This window comes from Silurus aristotelis (genome assembly GCF_946808225.1).
Source record: "Silurus aristotelis genome assembly, chromosome: 14".
In the NCBI taxonomy this organism is placed as follows: Eukaryota; Metazoa; Chordata; class Actinopteri; order Siluriformes; family Siluridae; genus Silurus; species Silurus aristotelis.
In genome coordinates, this window is record NC_139587.1 from 9,629,861 (window position 1) to 9,650,851 (window position 20,991).

Here is a 20,991-nt window from a genome sequence, read left to right on the forward strand (position 1 = left end):
TGTGGATGTTTCTGACCAAACTGTCACACTCCACACTTACAGCATCATGCAGCTGGATTGATATTTACCAGAGGGAACCAGAATTGGCAGGTCTACCATTGGCTCCCCATTCTTTTCACGGACGAGGGCAATCTCAGTGTGAGCACATGAAAGACTTGAAAGACTCTGGGACTCCGGATTGTTATGCTGCCCCCACATGCTAGCCTACAGTACACTTATTAGAGCCACTGTCAGACCTCACACTAGTGCAGTGGGCCCTGGGTTCCTCCTGGTGCATGACAGTGCCTGGCCTCATGTGTGTAAGTGTATAAATTGTTTCTAGATGCTAGTGACTGGCTCTCACATTTAAAAGCCCTCAATCCGATTGTGAACCTCTGGGATGTGATGTACTCTGGTGCTACCCAGCATCTAATGCCACTGAGTAGCATCAAAGACTGCCCTGGAGCTCACTGACACCCTAATCAGGACACCATCTGCCATCTTACCAAGGGCATGCCTCAAACATTGTTGGGAGTGCATACAGGCATGTTGGGGCCACTGACTTACATTGTCTTGATAAAATTCATGCAAGTTGGATCACCCTGTACTCTGAATTTACTTTGATGTTTGATGTGAATTTAAAATAAAAGCATGCACTTTTATTTCAGCCAAGGCCATTTATGTGGTGGAGGCATGCCTGCCACCATGCTACATTGGGTCACTCTCCCCAAACAGGGCCCACACTAAGATGAATCCCTTGCATAAAGATCTTCCCACATAGCAACCACTTTAGAAGAGAGCCTCTCTGTAGCACTGGTGAACAGTAAACAGTGCTGGCACCTTGCAGCACCCTCGCACCTACGCCTTCTCTTAAACGGCCTTGAAAGTAAGTTGTGCCAATCAAGCTCTCTTTTCGATGTCCTTTAATCAAGAAATAAAACAAAATGGTCAAAAGTACTTACTTCTTAGGTAGCTCACCAGTGCTTAGGGGTCGACCTCACCTTGGGTGAAGGTTTCTACTGCAGGGTTGCCTGACACTGTATATTCATTTTCATTTATTCATTTTCTCCCGCTTATCCGTAATTCGGGTCGCGGGGGCAGCAGTCTAAGCAAGCCCCCGCCTTCGACTGCTGCCCAATCCTCACAGCACCGTCCCTTACGGTCCCTCCTGCAGGTGGTGAGCCCACGGGAAGGCGGCCCCACGTCACTCCGGGGCTTGAACCCCAGACCTTCCGATCGGCAACCCAGCGCCTTAACCGCTGGAGCCACCACTCCCCCTCACGTTACAATTTATCTCGCAAATTTATTTGGCGATGTGTCACTAAGACCAAACAAAAAGAACATAAAAAACTTCATGAAGACAGTCACCTGATGTAAGGATCAAACCTATGATCCTGGAGCAGTGAGGTGAGATGCTACCCACACACAAAATCCTGTATAAACAGCACACACAACTTCTATTTGAGCAAACCGTCTGTTCATGTTCAAGGTCAGTATGCCACTGCAGTATGCACACAATTGCACACTATTACACATTCATCTTAAACAATCAACCTACTGACTAAAAGAAAACTCATCCAAACATACAGTAACAGTAGTGGTGGGAATGGATGCAAATACAGATAAATTATTAAATAAAGTGCAACCAAGCAAACAAAACCACAAGGAACATATACAGGTGGTCATTTATATGAGAATTTATTTAGATAAATGTGCCGGTTTATTATTATTAATTTAAGTTCTGTAAAAATGCACATACGCAGTGAGTGAATATGTACACTTTTAGGACAAAAGTATTGGGACACCTGACTTTTCCAGCCATATGTGATTCTTACATAAGCTGTTACTCCAGTAAGTTGGAGGCACACAATTGTGTTGGTGTCTCTGGATGCAGTAGCATTACATTTTCCATTCACGTAAACTAGGAGACGTGAACATGTTTCAGTATTACAATGCCCCTGTGCAAAAAGCAAGCTCCATGAAGATATGCAGGTTGAAATGGAAGATCTTGAGCTGCCTGTTATAGAGAGTAAAAGCTCTGACCTCAACCATACTGGACACCTTTGGATTGAATTGGCACAAATCTCCAAAAGATCTTTTGAAACATGGATTAAATGTGATTAAATAAAGATAATGAGCCCAAAAATGCACAGTGTAAAAGTGCAGACAGGACAAATAGTAAAATTGAAACGGGAACATCAATACACAATCTCACCTGATTGGTGTCCAGTTTTGATGGCCATTTGCAGAAAAGTCATTCTTACTTAAAATCCCCTGTCAATGTGGCAATGTGATGAGATGATGGAAGTCTGAGAGAAGGACAACACTGCTAATAAACAATGCTGCCTCATGAATATATTTGTTAGGGGCCCTTAATAATTACACATGCAACACTACACAAAGTACCAAACCCTTTAAAGAAGTTGAGACTGAAGGTAAAGATTAGGATTAATATATTTGGATTAAATGAGATAGAATGGATACTTTTTTTGTACTATTTGTAATATACTGCATTTTTGCAAAGATGCCAAGCAGGAACATTGTGCAATTAATGATTACGAAATAGAAGTAATACATGCTGGAATAAGTGACAGACAGCTTTATTTATCCCAGAGGGAAATTCACACATGATATAAACACATAGCATGTAAGTCAGGACAAACAATGGTAAATGACCATCACAGATCCCATGGCAAATAAACATGCTAAGCATGCTAATTCAGATTATCTCAGACTTTATTAAAGAATGACCTAAAAGTCTATTTCATTTCAAGTTTGTTGTGATTGCTTAATACATTAACCTCCAACTTACATAGTCAACACAAGAAAACTCATGACTACAGTCCATGCTTTCATTCACCATTAACTCAGATTAATCATGTACACGTTTTGTAAATTGTGGACAGTTATGGTTTAGATCTGATCATGGCTACAAGTAAATTCTTAAATCACTTTCACATCTCCATGAATTTAAACCTTTCGAATAAAAATAATAATAGACTGTATGGCTAAAATGCTTCGTATCCGATTTAATTTCGCATTTGACACCGCATGTAGGGGGAATACAATCCTATCTGAACTAGTCGCATTGTCTAATTTTTGTCCGATAGCACTATTTTATAAATGTTTCAAAACGGACAAATTTAGGCAAAAAAAGAGGAGTACAGATCCAGGTCCATGAATGCGCTGTGGCAAACATAGGTGCATGGCCAGAAGCATCAATTTGAAAACACCATCAAAAGATTGCACACTTTCATTATTTCATTTTCCCTTCGAAAGAAATACAATACAAGCACTTAAGATAAAACTTTATTCTTTTCAATTTGATGAAGAATTAAATAATTACAAGATTCTTAATAATTACATTATTATGGCAAAAAAGCAAACTAAAAAGTGCATTGCGGATAAAAAAAAAAAATTATAATAATAATTATTAATTGACACATATGTAACAATCGAGGGAGACAAGAGAAAGTCTCTTCACACTCACCAGTGTATACTAATCCTTTGTAGCTCTTAAAATACTACTATTGTATACTAATTGTATGCATACAATTACACACAATTTTATTGTATTCGAGCTCAATATGAGTCGAGGCATGTACGTAATAGAACTTTAGGCTGTCTGATCTGTTTGTCTGTACTGAAGTGGTGCGTAGTTACTGTGATACAATGCACATCACATTGATCAGAAGTAGAAAACATAATCCATGTTATTACACATAATCTATAGAAACTATAAACTTTGAGATAAAACTGTTTAGAGAAATCATTAAGCCAGCATTACTGTAGTTCAGATAGATGTCTATATACACATTTAAAAAAAAAAAAAAAAAAAAAAAAAAAAAAAAAACTACAATGGCCTGTACAGGGTTACTCTATTTTGGGTTCTTATAGATGAATAAAAGTCTATAATCTAAATTAGATTATAATTTGCTCTTAAAAAACATGAACAAGTGGCACTTATACCATCCCACCATGTTAGAACTGTGCATTGGTTATTTATCTCCTAAGAGGGAAGAACTGAAAAATCTGTATCTGTGAGCTTTACACACACTTTCCTACACACGGACACTGCTTGTTTTCTCACTTTTTTCCTTCAGATCTTAAACACTAATATCTCAAATATATCTGGAATTTCAATATTTCAATCACTTTATATATCAGTGATGTAATAGAGTGTATAATACAATGTCTAAACTCTCGATTTATTCATACATAACATTTCATGAATATTTCTTTTTATTCCGCAGGATGAAGTGTATGTTCTAGGCATTAGGGTGATGAGTAGTTCTTAACTGGGGGTTGTGATTAAAGAGCTTTGTGTGGTGCACTGAAAAAATCACCTCGCACACAAACAGTGCGCTAACTGTGCACAAATGCGTACGCATAAAACTGTGCCATGCTAACATACATGTTCATTACCAACAGAACTGTTACACAATATGGCATAAGAGAAAACAGTCCAGGAAGAAATCACACTCACAAACATTGGCTGGATTGAATCCTGGATTAGAACGAAGGGATTTGGAAAGAGTGTGTGGCTCTCCTGGGAGTCCTGGGTGTGTGTAAAGCTGCAAAGTCATTATGATGAGGGTTAAACAGAAGACAGTTCAGGAATACCTGATAAATCTAATGATGGCATAATGGTTTTGAGTGAGTGGTTTGTTTCCCCTCCAGGTCAGTTAGCGTGAAGGATGAAGCTACTTGCTCCGGCAGTTGGGCCAATTCACGCCTCCGCATGCAGCCGTCACTATGATCAACAGGATCACCTGAAAATGTACAGATTCAAATGTAGAAAACAATTTATATTTGCAAACACACATTACATGCATACTATCTGGTCAAAAATATGTGGACACCTGCCCATCACACCTATATGTGGGTCTTATTTGATTCTTATAATACACTTATTGGGTACAATGTCTTTGTATGCTGTACATTTTTGAGCTTCCTTCACTGCCTAAAAATAGTCTATCAAGGTTGGACTGGAAAAACCTGCACAGAAACCTGACCTCAATCAGTTTGGAATTGGAACTGCACCAAGGCTTCCTCACCTGGTATTAGTACCAGACTGCACTAATATTTAAGACTGAAACGATTCTGCGAGAATTCTTCATTAAGGTAAATGATTTGCCTCGATGCTTTGCTAAGTGCATTTAACTACACACGGAGCATTGTGTTTCATCGTGGACCATATTACCGATGCACCGCCTGCTAAACCCTGGAGATGGAGGAACGGGGAGAAAACAGCGAGGGGCAAAGAGAAGATTCATGTCAAAGCTTGTTTCCGCCACAATAAATAAAGTTTGCCTAATTATCCTCGCAATTACGAAACATTATGTTTATGAGAAATAAAGTCACAATTGTGAGAAAGAACAGTCGGAATTGTAAGAAAAAAAAGAATCGGAATTGCGAGAGAAAAACTCAGAATTGCTAGAAAAAAGTCAGAACTTTTTTTTCATGTGGCAGAAACAGGTTCTCATAGATTCAGGTCAATGAAAACGACAGAAAGTTTCCAAAGTTTGGGATCATTTCAAACTAAAACAAAGTAAACGCTGTACAGTGCGTTTCCTTTTTTAAAAAATTTGTTTTATTAAGAGTAATCTAATTTATTTTTATATTTTTATTTAGAAATCGATCATTTATATTATTTGTATTTGCATTTTGATGTACCGTATTTTCCAGACTATAAGCCGCTTACTTTTTTCCCACGCTTTGAATTTAAACAATGAAGCGGCTAATTTATGGATTTTTCCAGGGTTTTTCCCGGTTTCACAAGCTTCAAGCCAAAAAACTGAGCCCCATAACATAAGACCAATGAAATTGCCAAACGGGTTAAAGTGAACCAATTAAACTCTTTATATTAAATCAGACACGCTCCCAGTGAATTCGTCACACTGAAAACAACCGGGCATGAAAAAACGCACTTCACCTGTGTTCTGAGCTGCACGGCATCGGGAGAAAAGCTTCACCGATGGTGATTTTTAAACGCACGACGATGCCAAAAGAAAAACTCCCGAGAGAAATTGTTGTGAAGGGAAGGAGGAAGACGGTGAACAATGACTTTCTTGGTAGGCTACTGTTTAGATACAAGCCGTGTAACAGACACTGTCTTTCATTAAACCTGTGTAAAGTTCATTAGTTTCAGTGTAGACTTATAGACAGGTGCGGCTTATTTATGTTCAAAATAAAAATCTTTGTAAAATTCTGTGGGTGCGGCTTATATTTGGGTGCGCTTAATAGTCCGGAAATTACGGTAATATGGCAATTGAATCCTCTGATCAGGGTTTTGTCCTCTGATCAGGGTTTTGTCTCCTTACTTGTTTTGCTCGACCTTAGTGCAGCTTTTGACACCATTGATCACACTATACTACTTGCTAGACTTGAGAACGTTGTTGGAATAAAGGGAACGGCTCTCTCTTGGCTCAGGTCTTATTTGACTGATCGCTATCAGTTTGTTGATGTTAATGGTGAGTTCTCCACACTCTCTGAGGTAAAGTTTGGTGTTCCTCAAGGATCTGTCTTAGGCCCTCTGCTTTTCTCTTTATATATGCTGCCTCTTGGAGAAATTATTCATAAACATGGTATTAGATTCCATTACTATGCTGATGATACACAGCTATATATTTCAGCAAAGCCAGATGAGAGAGATCAGCTTAACAATGTTGAAAAATGTGTAAAGGACATTAGACAGTGGATGCTCGATAACTTTCTTCTGCTAAACTCAGATAAGACGGAAGTACTTTTACTAGGACCACATGCAGCTAGAAGCAAACTTTCCGATTACCTAACATCTCTGGATGGTGTTTCTGTTTCAGCGTGTACGGCTGTCAAAGACCTTGGTGTGATTATTGACTCGAGTCTTTCCTTTGAGGCTCACGTGAATAATATTACCAGGATCGCCTTCTTTCACCTTAGAAATATTGCTAAAATTAGAAATATGATGTCGTTACAGGATGCAGAAAAACTAGTTCATGCTTTTGTTACTTCTAGATTAGACTACTGTAACGCTTTACTGTCTGGGTGTGCGAGTAGGTGCATAAATAAGCTTCAGTTAGTTCAGAATGCAGCAGCAAGAGTCCTCACTAGATCTAGGAAATATGACCACATCACCCCTGTATTAATCAGTCTACACTGGCTCCCAAACAAATCTCGCATTGATTATAAAATTCTACTACTGACATATAAAGCACTTAATGGTCTCGCACCACCGTATCTGAGTGAACTTCTGTACCAGTATGATCCTCCACGCCTACTTAGATCAAAAGGTGCTGGCTATCTGTTGGTTCCTCCAATAATGAAGATTACAGCAGGGGGCAGATCTTTCTCTTATAAAGCCCCGCAGTTATGGAACAGCCTTCCAACCAGTGTTCGGGACTCAGACACAGACTCAGTGTTCAAGTCGAGGTTGAAAACATATTTATTCAGTCAAGCCTTTAATCAGTAGATTTTTTCTCAGGTAAAGGCTCAGATCTGGAGGGAATATTGATATAGAGTGTTTGGTGAACTGGGATATTTGTACGCTGTCGTCCCCTTACATTCACGTGTTCACTCAGGTTTGTTGATGGTGGTGTGGTGGGCCGTCTCTTATCCCAGAGATCCCTCATGTCTGTGTTGCCTTCTGGTTCTCCCTTTTAGTTATGCTGCCATAGCGAGTCTTGCCGGAGTCCAAACTGCACAGTGACTTTAACTCTCATGCAACAATAGGTACACTTAATAATCCATATCTTTCTCTTCCTGTCACCCTCTTCTCTCTCTCTCTCTCTCTCTCTCTCTCTCTCTCTCTCTCGGTTAAGTTAAACATGCTCCTGAGGCTCCAGTGACCACTGTTCCTGCCCCTCTCCCCCCCGTGGATCTTCCCACTTCATCCAGGCCTGCCTGGATTGGACTGTAGTTGATGTCAACAGTCTCCTACACTGACTCAGAAATACACTTCGCTTTTGATCATCATCACTGCACCCCGCAACATTGTATACCCGCCACAAATGGAAATTCGGTGTAACCCAGATGAGGATGGGTTCCCTCTTGAGTCTGGTTCCGCTCAAGGTTTCTTCCTTATGCCATCTCGGGGAGTTTTTCCTTGCCACAGTCGCCACCGGCTTGCTCATCAGGGACAAACTTACTCATAAAGAACATATTCATTTTTAATCACCGCATTATCTGTGTAAAGCTGCTTTGAGACAATGTTCATTGTTAAAAGCGCTATACAAATAAAAATGAATTGAATTGAATTGAATTGAATGCACTAAATGGGTTTAGTTTTCACAGATAATCTTGTATGCAATTTCAGCAATAAAAATGTAAATTTTTCTAAAAAGTTGCAAACAAGTTTCCCTTGTACTGTATATTTTAACATTGCTCATTAATAAAGAAAAAGTACTTCTTATCCGATTAATCGTTAGAATAATCGGTAGAATACATGATTACTAACATAATCGATAGATACAGCTCTACTAATATTCTAATAGCTTAATGGAAAAATTACCACAGTCACACTCTAAAATCTAGTAAAAAGCCTTTTCAGGAGATTGGAGCTATTTAGAACAGCAAACAAACAAATACAAAACTTTGAATGGGATACTCAAAAAGCATATGTGGGTATGATGGTGAGGTGTCGACAAAACTTTGGCGTTACAGTGTACATAAAAATCCAATTTTACCAAGGTTTACAAAGAAGTCAAGGTTTTAAAATACAAAAAGAGATATTTGCTGCCAAAATTGTAATGGGGGCAGTTTTGATGTATGACATGCTTTAAAACTACAATACTACATTTATTGTTCATATTTATCACTATTATTATGAAGCTTTCTGCAGGGACATGTTTATTTAGAGTTTTCAGTGTTGGTATATCAGCAGAAAGGTAAAGCTGTGATGACTTTGCATGCAATGAGCTTTTTTTTGGGGGGGCTGGCAGGATGAAGGGCCTATATTAGTTTTGGTAAAGTGTTTACAGAAATTTGGTTTCTACAAATTAATTACAATTATCAATGGCTATGAATGATGATGATGTAAATGATGTCAATCATTAATACATTAATTATTGTAATCTTTGGCTTATTGCTGTGGTATAAAGAATAAAACATTAGGAGGTGTTCTGTTTTGTTTTTTTATATATAGAATGGACACAAGCCTTATTAGTTTACATAATTAAATATTTTTAAAAGCCGATATGATTCATCTGCATACCCATACCTGTAACCCACAGCAGATTTGGTGTAATTGACCGTAACAGCTGGTGAGCTGAACTTTGTATTTTGCAGCGGTTCTGGACTAAATGTTTTACTCACGATTACTACAATTACGATGATGATCGTAATTTTTAGGTTCTTCATACACATGGCGCGAGCCAGGTTGCGACTCGTTGTTTTGAAGGTGACAGACTGTATTGAAAAAGGAACAAGAAGCAAAGGAAAATATTATTGCTGTCGATTTTTGCAAAATGCTAAAATGCAGAATCCGGCAGACACTGACCGAGTCCACCAAGTTCTCGGTCTTGTCAATGAGAAGTTCCAGCTTCTCTCCTCTTTGTGCCACGAGATCTAAAACAAGAACATTGCATTTTAAGATAAGTTAATGCTTGCCATGGCTGTGAAGGTTAGTTATTTGAGTAGCTTTTGAGCTTTCCTGTCAGCACAAACCACTGTGACCATTCTCATCTGAACTCTCTAAGTGCCTCGAGGTGGATGTTGTTTGTCTTTCACACTATAATGTGTGAATTCTAGACTGTTGTGTGTGAAACCCCCAAGATCTACAGTTGCCAAACCAGCCTGTATGGAACCAACAATATTCACAATTTATACTAGATATTTAAATCTGAATATATACAGGAACAGCAAGACCAATTCTTTATTTTTTTCATATACACTGAAGATATTTCCTTTTTATATCAAAGGATGAGCATTAGATGCTACTTTTTTCCTTATTTCTCAGACCTATAAGTTTTACTTCCATACACTGCTCTTTGGTCTTCAGACTGGTTTACTCTTTTTTAACAAAAATATCAAACTAGAAATAGACATTTAGGACTATTTATTATTTATCACTCCGACAGGACCCAAATGGGCAAAAAGCAACACCAGTCAATCACACCTTCAAATATTTTTGATCACATAAATAATGGGTGGGTTTGATCTGTTTAACACATCTAGATGTAAAGATGATTAAATCAAAGCTAAGAATCGATCATCTTTATTCTAAGATCATATTCATCTTTTGATCCCAACCCCACCTTCAGTGTATATCAAAAATAATAACATTGATTTGTCATTTTAATACGTTGACCTGTTTTCCTTTAAAAAAATAAAAATAAATAAATAAACTTAAGAGGTCATCTCACCTATATTCCGGACCATAATGCCTTTCAAGTCATCCACCTGCACCTGTGTCTCTACCAGTCGATCCCCGCCTCTTGGATCTGAGTGATGTTTCTGTGATAAGTTAAAAAAATAAAAATAAATAAAGGAATACATGCCAATACCTACAGTAATGGTGTAAAGAACAATAATATTGTTGATGTCAGCAGCAATCTCAATCTTGTTGTCTTGATCTCAGCAATGGTCAAGTAAAGGGTCTGAATACTTATGTACATGTGATTTACAAAATATTTACAGACATTTCTTGAATTCTGTTTTTTTTTTTTTTTTTTTTTTTTTAAACAAGTCATTATGAAGTACTGAGTGTAGATTAATGAGGGGGAAAAATCTTTTTTGAAGTCAAGTCAAGAGGCTTCTATTGTCATTTCTACTATACACATGGGTACACAGTAAAAACAAGAAAACGTTCCTCCGGAACCCTGGTGCTACACTAAACAACAACATAGAGCTACAACACAACACAAGCTACATAAAGTGAATCGAGTGCAACCTAGTGCAAACAGTGCAGACGAAAAACAGTACAGACAGTGCAGACAGACAACACAAGACAAGACACTAAACCCAATAGCCAATGAATGATTGTAGTATCAGTCTGCAACAACAAAATAATGAATGGGGTCTGAATACGTTCTGAAAGCACTGTACCAAAAATGGTACATTCCAACACCAATCACATGACTGGTCCTAAAATATTCACAGGTTTATGCACAGATTCATGTGTTCATGAATACTTGTGCATATAAAAGTGCTTGGTAATCCTGTAAGTCACAAAACAAATATGCAACAGACCAGGCACACTGCACACTAGGCAACTAATGTACCAAATAGTATAATTCTAATCAATTATGTACCAGACTTTGTCTTAAATGAGCTAAAATGGTGTTATCCTAGCAAACGTTAGGGCCACTGTGGAATGTGTGTCATTTCTTCATGACTACAGTTTATACACACTACAATATCCAGTGATAATGCACTCTTGAAACATTTTCTCTGCGTCCACAATTCTAACAACAACTTCATAAACACTTTGATGTGGATTTCCATATGTTTAATTTATATTTTACCATCAGTGCTTTTTTTTTTGTTTCTTATGTAACACATAGACATTGTGTTCTCAAATGTAGCTTTAGGGTGAATTTCTTTTGTATACATGCCATTCTGACGCTGATAGAACTTGATTGTTGGTTCTTTTTGTTTGCAAATGTAAAAAACATGTCAGTATACAAGTCCTAATAATAATACAGTACAAAAACAGTGATATTAACGCAAGATGATGGAATTCACTCAGGGTTTGTAACTGTGTCAGCGACAGCCTTATAGTGTTACAATATCTGGTGAAAAGCAGCTTTTTTGTGTGGAAATGCAACAGAAACCCATCAGGACTGCTGGAAGCTACCTTTTGAGGTGATTCTGTGCTAATTTCTTTTAAAACAGGGGGAGAAAAAAAAAAAAAAAGGAATTCCAAATGGATACGTGGTGTAAATGTTTTTTTTTTTTCGCTGTGTGTGTGTGTGTGTGTGTGTGTGTGTGTGTGTGTGTGTGTGTGTGTGTGTGTGTGTGTGTGGTGTTGGTGTGTCAAAGCGCGAGAAAGAGAAAATGAATGCAAACGAACAGGCGCTCCCGATGTGCAGACAGGAACGAAAGCTTAAATAGGGAAAATGTTGCGTGAAAGGTCACGCACCATTTGCGCAGCAAGCGTGCTGGAGAACTCGCTGTTCATGGCGTAGGGTAACGCCGTCTGAGCCCGAGATCCATAGGTGGTCTGGAAACGTTTCTTGATTTCATTCAGAAAACCGAATGCACGCGACCGCTCAAAGTCCTGCACACAAATCCACACAACTGTTGTCCATCATTAACAGAAAGAAATGAACAAATTGCAGCAGTTTAAACACAGAACAATGGCGTTTTTCCACTGTACATTTCAAAAGAGGTTTCAACAGAGTTTAGGGATCGAGGTCAATTCGCAAGGCTCAAGGTTCCAGATCACAACAACCAACAAATGTTTATTATACAGAAATGACAATTTAAATAGGTTCTTCAGTAGCTTTCAAATGACAACAGCTCAGTGCTTCTGCAATGTGCACTGCTTGAGAAAGAAGCGGTGGAAATCGGTCATCTTAGCCGACTTTGTTACTCTATTTCCTAATGTGCTACTTTAGAAATTAAAATTATCTTCCCCAATTCAGAGACTTTGTTCAAAGAGAATTTACTAATGTATATATTTTTAAGATCTGGTGAACCTGTAGTGCCTTTTCCTTACAATATTTGTTGGTTGGGACCACAACCTTCACTTCTCAGACCACACTGTTGCCTTCAAACGTGCCTGCTGAAGACAAGTTCATGAACCCAATCAGCTGACTTTTTACACGTTTTTAATCAAACACACTATTTCTTTGACTTATCTAGTTTTTCAATGTTTGCCTAACACATTATCCCTGTGTGTGTTTTGGCCTTGCCTATGCCTGACATTTTATATATTTCTGGTTTGATCTTCTTTAAAAAATAGCTAAACAACACGTCATCGTCTGTGACCCTTTTCATAGCCCTTTATGATTCATTCGGTTCAATCCAGAGAAAATGCACATTGCTTTGCATTGATTCTGGTTCAGAAATAAAAAGCAGTCTTTTAGCCCTAAAGTTTCTTCACTCAAAATCTGGAGACGCTTTGAAATTATATATATATATATACAGTGAGGAAAATAAGTATTTGAACACCCTGCAATTTTGCAAGTTCTCTCACTTAGAAATCATGGAGGGGTCTGAAATTGTCATCGTAGGTGCATGTCCACTGTGAGAGACATAATCTAAAAAAAAAAATCCAGCTGTTTGATACAGCTGCAAATAAGTATTTGAACACCTGAGAAAGTCAATGTTAATATTTGGTACAGTAGCCTTTGTTTGCAATTACAGAGGTCAAACGTTTCCTGTAGTTTTTCACCAGGTTTGCACACACTGCAGGAGGGATTTTGGCCCACTCCTCCACACAGATCTACTCTAGATCAGTCAGGTTTCTGGCCTGTCGCTGAGAAACACGGAGTTTGAGCTCCCTCCAAAGATTCTCTATTGGGTTTAGGTCTGGAGACTGGCTAAGCCACGCCAGAACCTTGATATGCTTCTTACAGAGCCACTCCTTGGTTATCCTGGCTGTGTGCTTTGGGTCATTGTCATGTTTAAAGACCCAGCCTCGACCCATCTTCAATGCTCTAACTGAGGGAAGGAGGTTGTTCCCCAAAATCTCGCAATACATGGCCCCGGTCATCCTCTCCTTAATACAGTGCAGTCGCCCTGTCCCATGTGCAGAAAAACACCCCCAAAGCATGATGCTACCACCCCCATGCTTTACAGTAGGGATGGTGTTCTTGGGATGGTACCCATCATTCTTCTTCCTCCAAACACGTTTAGTGGAATTATGAAGTTATAAATTATATAAATTATATAAATTATAAAAGTTCTATTTTGGTCTCATCTGACCACATGACTTACTCCCATGACTCCTCTGGATCATCCAAATGGTCATTGGCAAACTTAAGACGTGCCTGGACATGGGTTGGTTTAAGCAGGGGAACCTTCCGTGCCATGCATGATTTCAAACCATGACGTCTTAGTGTATTACCAACAGTAACCTTGGAAACGGTGGTCCCAGCTCTTTTCAGGTCATTGACCAGCTCCTCCCGTGTAGTTCTGGGCTGATTTCTCACCTTCCTTAGGATCATTGAGACCCCACAAGGTGAGATCTTGCATGGAGCCCCAGTCCGAGGGAGATTGACAGTCATGTTTAGCTTCTTCCATTTTCTAATGATTGCTCCAACAGTGGACCTTTTTTCACCAAGCTGCTTGGCAATTTCCCCGTAGCCCTTTCCAGCCTTGTGGAGGTGTACAATTTTGTCTCTGGTGTCTTTGGACAACTCTTTGGTCTTGGCCATGTTAGTAGTTGGAGTCTTACTGATTGTATGGGGTGGACAGGTGTCTTTATGCTGCTAACGACCTCAAACAGGTGCATCTAATTTAGGATAATAAATGTAGTGGAGGTGGACATTTTAAAGGCAGACTAACAGGTCTTTGAGGGTCAGAATTCTAGCTGATAGACAGGTGTTCAAATACTTATTTGCAGCTGTATCATACAAATAAATAGTTAAAAAATCATATATTGTGATTTCTGGATTTTTTTTTTAGATTATGTCTCTCACAGTGGACATGCACCTACGATGACAATTTCAGACCCCTCCATGATTTCTAAGTGGGAGAACTTGCAAAATAGCAGGGTGTTCAAATACTTATTCTCCTCACTGTATATGTATGTATGTATGTATGTATGTATGTATTATATATATATATATATATATATATATATATATATATATATATATATATATATATACACACACACACACACACACACACACACACACACACACACATACTGTAACTCAAATGGTGAATTGAACTAAATAACGTAACTAGAGTGTAAAGCCCTATTTGGACGGGACTAGTTTTCCAAACGACGATTAAGTAAGAATTTTTTTTCAGCTGACGTCTGTCATTTCATGTATGGATTCGGACGGGACTAACATCTCCGTGTCTATTACGGAGGTAGGAGTGTCTGTGTTTTACATGTGGGCGTTGCACAAGACCACATGTCCAGGATGCGTGGAATGCGTATGGTCATATGACCGAGCAGAAACTTGAATACCGGCGCGCTAGGGTTAGTACGGTAGTTCACGTTTACCAAAACACACAAGAAAACGCGTTTTTGAAAAAACATTCGCGACAATCACAGACATTCGCATTCGGACGGGATTAGATTTCTCAGAGGGCCGCCGAGGAATTTTTACAGAGGTCGTGTGAGAGAAAGACAGACATGGCAGATTTGGACGGGCTGTGAAACAGAAATTTCTCTAACGACCCCCTGTAAAACTAGTCCCGTCCGAATAGGGCTTAAGAAGGTAGCAGATGTTGGCAAGACATGTGACCGAGGCACCATGACATGAGTGAGTCATAGACAGATGTGGTGGAGAGAATCTGGTAATTTTTCAAAATAAAACATCGTTCAGAATCAGATAATAAATAAAACGGAAATAATGTAACTAATGTATTCTTTCTGTGCGGCCCCGTACCAATTGACCCAAAGACTGGTGCCGGTCTGCGGGGGTTGGGGACCACTGCTCTATCTGAGTGCTAAATGCTCTATCTGAATCCTGTGTTTGGTCACAAACAAACAAAAAAGGTGCATGAAATGCAATGCAGTGTATTTTATTAAGTGATCGGTTACACTCAATTCATTTAAAGTGTAATAAATAAATAATAAAAAAAAATTATAAAGCTGGCTAAAGTCACGAAATGCAAATAATGGTTTTTTTTGTATTATTGGCCCAAATTAAATCATTTGAAAAAGAGGTTAAACATCTACAGATAAAAGCTAGTAATTCAGAAACAAAAATAAAAAAAAAATAATAATAATAATACAGAGAATGTGCCAGTCTGTCGTAGGATAGCCATGAACTGTAAACAAATGTCTCATCCAATGAAAGAATTAGTGCAGACCACATTTTGAAGCCGTCATTAAATGCAAATGAGTTGTGTCAGGAACGGACGTTTCACTTTAGGGTTAATCATGTGATTAAGACATCAGTGTTTCTGAAACGTTTGTAAACCAGGAAGTAAATGTTAGTCCATTGGGTTAAGGCAAGCACTTACATCTTTACTGCAAGACAGACAAGAGAAGCCATTGTGTCCATTAATACCATTTTGACAATGAAACATTTGTACAGGTTGACAGGAAGTGAAAAAGCGCTCCATGCCAACCTGTAGCACAACATATCCGATCATTTTTGCAGTGGAAAAAGGCCTGAGATAGCAGAGAAATTTAACAGATCGAGAACTATCCGATACTCACGTCATCGGTGATGCATAAATAGATAATTCGGTCATGACAGATGTAGTGGAAGAGGTAGCTAAAAACAAGAGCGATAACATCAGGTGTTACATAAAAATAAGAACAAAAACAACCAATATAAAAACGTAGATTCAGCAGACATTCCTGTTTTCCTACCTGCCATGCGAGTAGGTTAATTTGTTGTTTTCGGATGGAACCTTTGCCAAAATTTGCTCCGTCACCTCGAGAAAGTTTCCTCCACACCAGGCATGTTTGGCAAGTATAGTGGTTCCACGAGCTACCACAGCGAAAAGGATAGCCATAACACCGAGCTGGAAATGGAAAAACAATGTTAAACACACTGAGAGAACATGTATCGGGTGAGTGTACTCTCACACAGTGTGGCCAACTGACCTGGTTGCTTAACTGATGGGATTACAACAGTGACACAGATCCAATCTTACACCAGTAGACCTTATCTGTCACAATGGTTATTTAAATGTTTGTTTTTTACGTTTGTAAATCTTTAAAAGAATTCATCACTGCATTAAAAACCAACAAAAAAAAAAACTTTGAAGTTGTCTTGATTTCAATTAGATATTCATGCAGGGGATCGAATTTGCACTTCGATCGCGTATTATAAAAAGAAGGAAGTGAAATGTTACAATGATTCATTTAACATATGTGGCACATGTGCCTTTAAAGTTTTGAAGGCACTATTGATATGTCATTAGGACAGTTTATATATGAGGTTCACGCGTGTGTGGTTTTCTTTTAATAAAAATCTTTGTGTACTGAGAGCTTTCATTCATTTGTCCACAGTAACTGTTTGGTTCAGGATGTGGGTATTGAAATTGCGCAACCATTTTGTTTATTTTTTTCTTGTGAAAAACTATACCCAATAAATTTGTTAAATTGCCAGGAATTATCAGATTTTTCCAAATACAGATGAATATGTGCAGCACTAAGCAGACGTTTTGTTGCACCACAACTAAACACCTATTATTATCATGTTAACAAAACATATCCATATCTATGTGGCACAAATACATTTCTATCCACTAAACAGCTTAAAGTGAATCACAGCTCTTTTAACCAAGTCGATTTGGTTAACAACAGTGTCAGCTGTAACTCAATGTCCATTTTAATAATATAGGTTATGGTTTCTGAATCTAAAAAAATAAAAACCTGCATCACACCAAAAATAAGTATTTTTTCTCTTTTTATTGATTATTTATTTATTTATTTATACATATCAGGTGTGTTTGGTGCGCTTTTATTTCCTTTTTTTTTATTATTTTAATCTAGTTTTTATATTTCTATAGACCATTTCAAGGAAGTAAACAATAACAACAAACGCGCTGTGATGATACTGCACATGTCTGGTGCTTTAGTGTAAGTTGAGCTAAAACAGAACAGTTAAAATATTCATAAAAGCTAAAAACATGATGATGATGTGAAATTACCAGAGGCTTTAAATCAAACAATAAGGCGACAACTTTTCACTCAGAACATTAAACGTTTATCTGAAGTACCGTATCCAGGTGTGTATTATTATCTGTTTGAGATGGAGTGAAGATTTATCGGAGTCTGGATGCCAACAATTACTTCTTTAGCGGAAAAGTCGGTCATCAGCGTGGATGATGTTTATAATATGTTTGGTGAGGGTTGGAGCGTCACACGCTATTATGTTGCTATGGTAACCGGGGAGAATATTAGTAAGCGTTGCACTTACATGTCTGGGTAAATCGGTATGGCTGTGCTAATAAGAACTCACATTGATATCTGAATTCAATTACATTTTAGGGAGTGAAATTAAAAGTTATACATGATGCACTACTTGAAATAAAAACTGGTGATAACGGGGGAGAAAGACAGAGAGAGAGAGAGAGAGAGAGAGAGAGAGAGAGAGAGAGAGAGAGAGAGAGAGAGAGAGAGAGAGAGAGAGAGAGAGAGAGAGAGAGAGAGAGAGAGAGAGAGAGACGGCCTGGATTAATGTTTTTTGCGCCACGGACTGGATTAATGTCAGACAATATTTGTTTTTTCGGCCTTTAAGGTGTGGCGGATAAATACAACAAAATAAAATTAAACGACCGGCAAAAAAAACGGTATTTTCTAAATATAATAATAAACGTGAAACCACTGTTTTGTTTTTTGTTCATTTTGCTCGGTTGGGGGTTTGAATTTAGCGGTAATGTATTATGTGTTAGCAGCCGGAGCAGCCCCTTTATGAAGGTAGTGGATGTTGGTAAGAAATGTGACCGAAGCACCATTACATGCATTAAGAGTGATTCATAGACAGATGTGACAGAGCGGAAATAATGTAAGTAATGTATTCTTTCTGTGCGGCCCGGTACCAATTGAACCGCGGACCGGTGCCAGGGGTTTAGGACTACTGCTCTATCTGAGTGCTGAATGGCCTATCTGAGTGCTGAATGGCCTATCTGAACCCTGTGTTTGGTCACAAACAAACAAAAAGGTGCATAAAATGCAATGCAGTGTATTTTTAGTGTGTATTAAGCAATTCATATTTAATTCGAATTGATCACGTGTTGTTTGTTGTTAGATTAAAGTAGATCCAGTCCAGTATCCAGTCTTCTCTCTTCTTTGCTGCAATCCAAGAGTCACGTTATGTTTTGTTTTTCGGAAACCTGAACACTAGAATTTCCGACAGCAATTTAGTTCCTAGTTTTCATGTGGAGTAAATAAATTGTCACAATATCACTGTGTATAAATCGTCTCCCGCCGACACTTTAAATGAAAGCCAATGAATTAAAACAAACGTCCAAGGGCCAAAAATGTTTTAATTAATCGGTATTGTGAGAAAAAGGCGGAATTGCGAAGGAAAAAAAAAACTGAGTGGCAGAAACAGGCTTTTATATGAATCTTCTCTTTTTCATTTTCAGTTAAATCGACTAAACGAAGCATCGAGGCAAATAATTTGCCTTGCTGATTTGTTATATTCGAATTACTCGAGTTACTTGAGGAATCGTTTCAGCCCTAATTACAATTATAAGTGGCCAAAAGAGCACAACATATCAGTCTTTAATAAATGATCATTTCATTGGAGCATTGCTGTGGTGTCAGTAATAAAACGCTGCTCTTAATGATTAAAAAACATCCAACATCTGGGCACATCACACCAAATCCAGGTGTTTCTCTCCTAGTTTTTTTTTTTATATTATTATTAATATCATTTTTATTAGTTTTTTTAATGATAGTACACTAATACATACATTTTCAGCATCCCATTTAAAACAGTTATATACAATGTTATATATATTGTGGCACGACAGGGCATCATGCATATAGCAAATAATGGTGAATAAATGATCATTTCACTGGAGGGTTGATGTGGTATCAGAGAAATAAAGGACTGCTGTTAATGGTAAAAAATAACCAAATAATGCACTTCAGGCCATGTAGTATGTAGAATGTAGAATGCACAGGAAATTTAAGAACTACAGAAAAGTGATTACACTATCAGTAACTATCGGTAACACAGCAGTGTTTGTGGGTTAAATGTGTAACAATAGGCAGGTTAACTAACACACACACACACACACACACACACACACACACACACACACACACACACACACACACACACACTTAATCAGCAGAGCTCAAAACAAAACAAAACAAAAAAACAGCTTGGCTTGGGTGTTAGCTACTGACAATAAAACCCAAACGTACTGTTTCATCACACTAGAACTCTTGATAAACTCCTGCCCTGTTCGATCATTCAGTACACACATCACATGAACACACAAAACTAGCTTTCAGTCTGACTCACTCAATCACTTTTCTTTCCCACCTGTATTCCGACAAATTCCGCCTCGTGTACAGTGATTGACTTATCAGCCTCCAGCCCGGATTGGCTATTCTCGCTCACAATCTGACATAATACGGAACACTTAGCCAATCCTGTCACAGTAGGCGGGTTTATAGAAATACAGGTAGGAAAAGAAATGACTACATTAATACAGCTACTAGCATAACATGACAGATGAAAGCTAAACGAGCTAAAGCAAACATATCGACGGAAATGTATCCTTCTACATAGACAGGCAATTTATACAAACACTACAGGGATGAATAAATGATCGTGCTCATACCTGATACAATTTAATCAAGGCGTCTAGGCTTTGTTTGCGTTGGAAACATTAAAAGGCATAAAGGCTCCTGAAAGTTCCTTCCGCAGGGTCCAGTGACTTCCGCCCCACTGCATCTCTGGAAGTGACGTTTTTTTCTGACTACACAGTTTTGTGTACAGTTCAGTTTTTTACGTTTTTTTTTTTTTTTTTTACAGTTTTTTATATTGTATCCTCTTTTTTTTGTACGTAAAGACAAAACACTCCGTGTAGATACAACCGTGCTGTCTGTTTTTAGGAAGAAAAAAGTCAATTTCACTGGTTTCGTCCACTCGCTACCACTGCGTTATCTGAAGCCCAGCGATTTAAGGACGAATAAAAAAATTATTATTATTATTATACTATTAATGAATAATATTTATTCTATTAGATGTCAATGTAATTGGGAATAAGAGGGAAAAGAGGCAGCTCATTTCCCAATCTATTTTTTGCAAATCAGAATCAAGTTTATTGGCCAAGTGTGTTGACACAAACAATGAATTTGGTTCCAGTTGTTACATATAACATATCCATTTATACATTTAGTTTAGGCTATACAAGACAAAAAAGACTATACGAAGCAATACAGACAATATGAGACGGTACAGACAGTAGGGTATTAAATAGAAC

General features: G+C 38.1%; 1 protein-coding gene across 2 annotated transcripts; it reads right to left on the bottom strand.

Annotated features, from left to right (window-relative positions):
• Positions 1 to 3,275: 3,275 nt before the first annotated feature.
• On the bottom strand, positions 3,276 to 20,477 carry sybl1 (synaptobrevin-like 1). Of its 2 annotated transcripts, XM_083561699.1 has the most exons (8): positions 20,347 to 20,477; positions 16,406 to 16,560; positions 16,250 to 16,307; positions 12,038 to 12,175; positions 10,320 to 10,410; positions 9,455 to 9,522; positions 9,271 to 9,363; positions 3,276 to 4,751 (listed from the first exon to the last, which is right to left on the bottom strand). In XM_083561699.1, exons 2-8 carry the CDS (start codon positions 16,549 to 16,551, stop codon positions 4,683 to 4,685), a joined length of 663 nt encoding a protein of 220 aa, XP_083417825.1. In that variant the 5' UTR covers positions 16,552 to 16,560; positions 20,347 to 20,477; the 3' UTR covers positions 3,276 to 4,682. The 2 variants fall into 2 exon arrangements, with proteins under 2 accessions (XP_083417825.1, XP_083417824.1); XM_083561698.1 differs by lacking the exon at positions 3,276 to 4,751 and having other exon boundaries at positions 8,888 to 9,363.
• Positions 20,478 to 20,991: the final 514 nt, after the last annotated feature.

Coding starts and splice junctions, on each gene's coding strand:
- sybl1 (XM_083561698.1), bottom strand. CDS start 16,551: ATGGCTATCCTTTTCGCTGTGGTAGCTCGTGGAACCACTATACTTGCC. Junction 16,308..16,405: donor TTAACCTACTCGCATGGCAG/GTAGGAAAACAG, acceptor TCTTGTTTTTAG/CTACCTCTTCCACTACATCT. Junction 9,523..10,319: donor CATTATGGTCCGGAATATAG/GTGAGATGACCT, acceptor TTCTTGTTTTAG/ATCTCGTGGCACAAAGAGGA.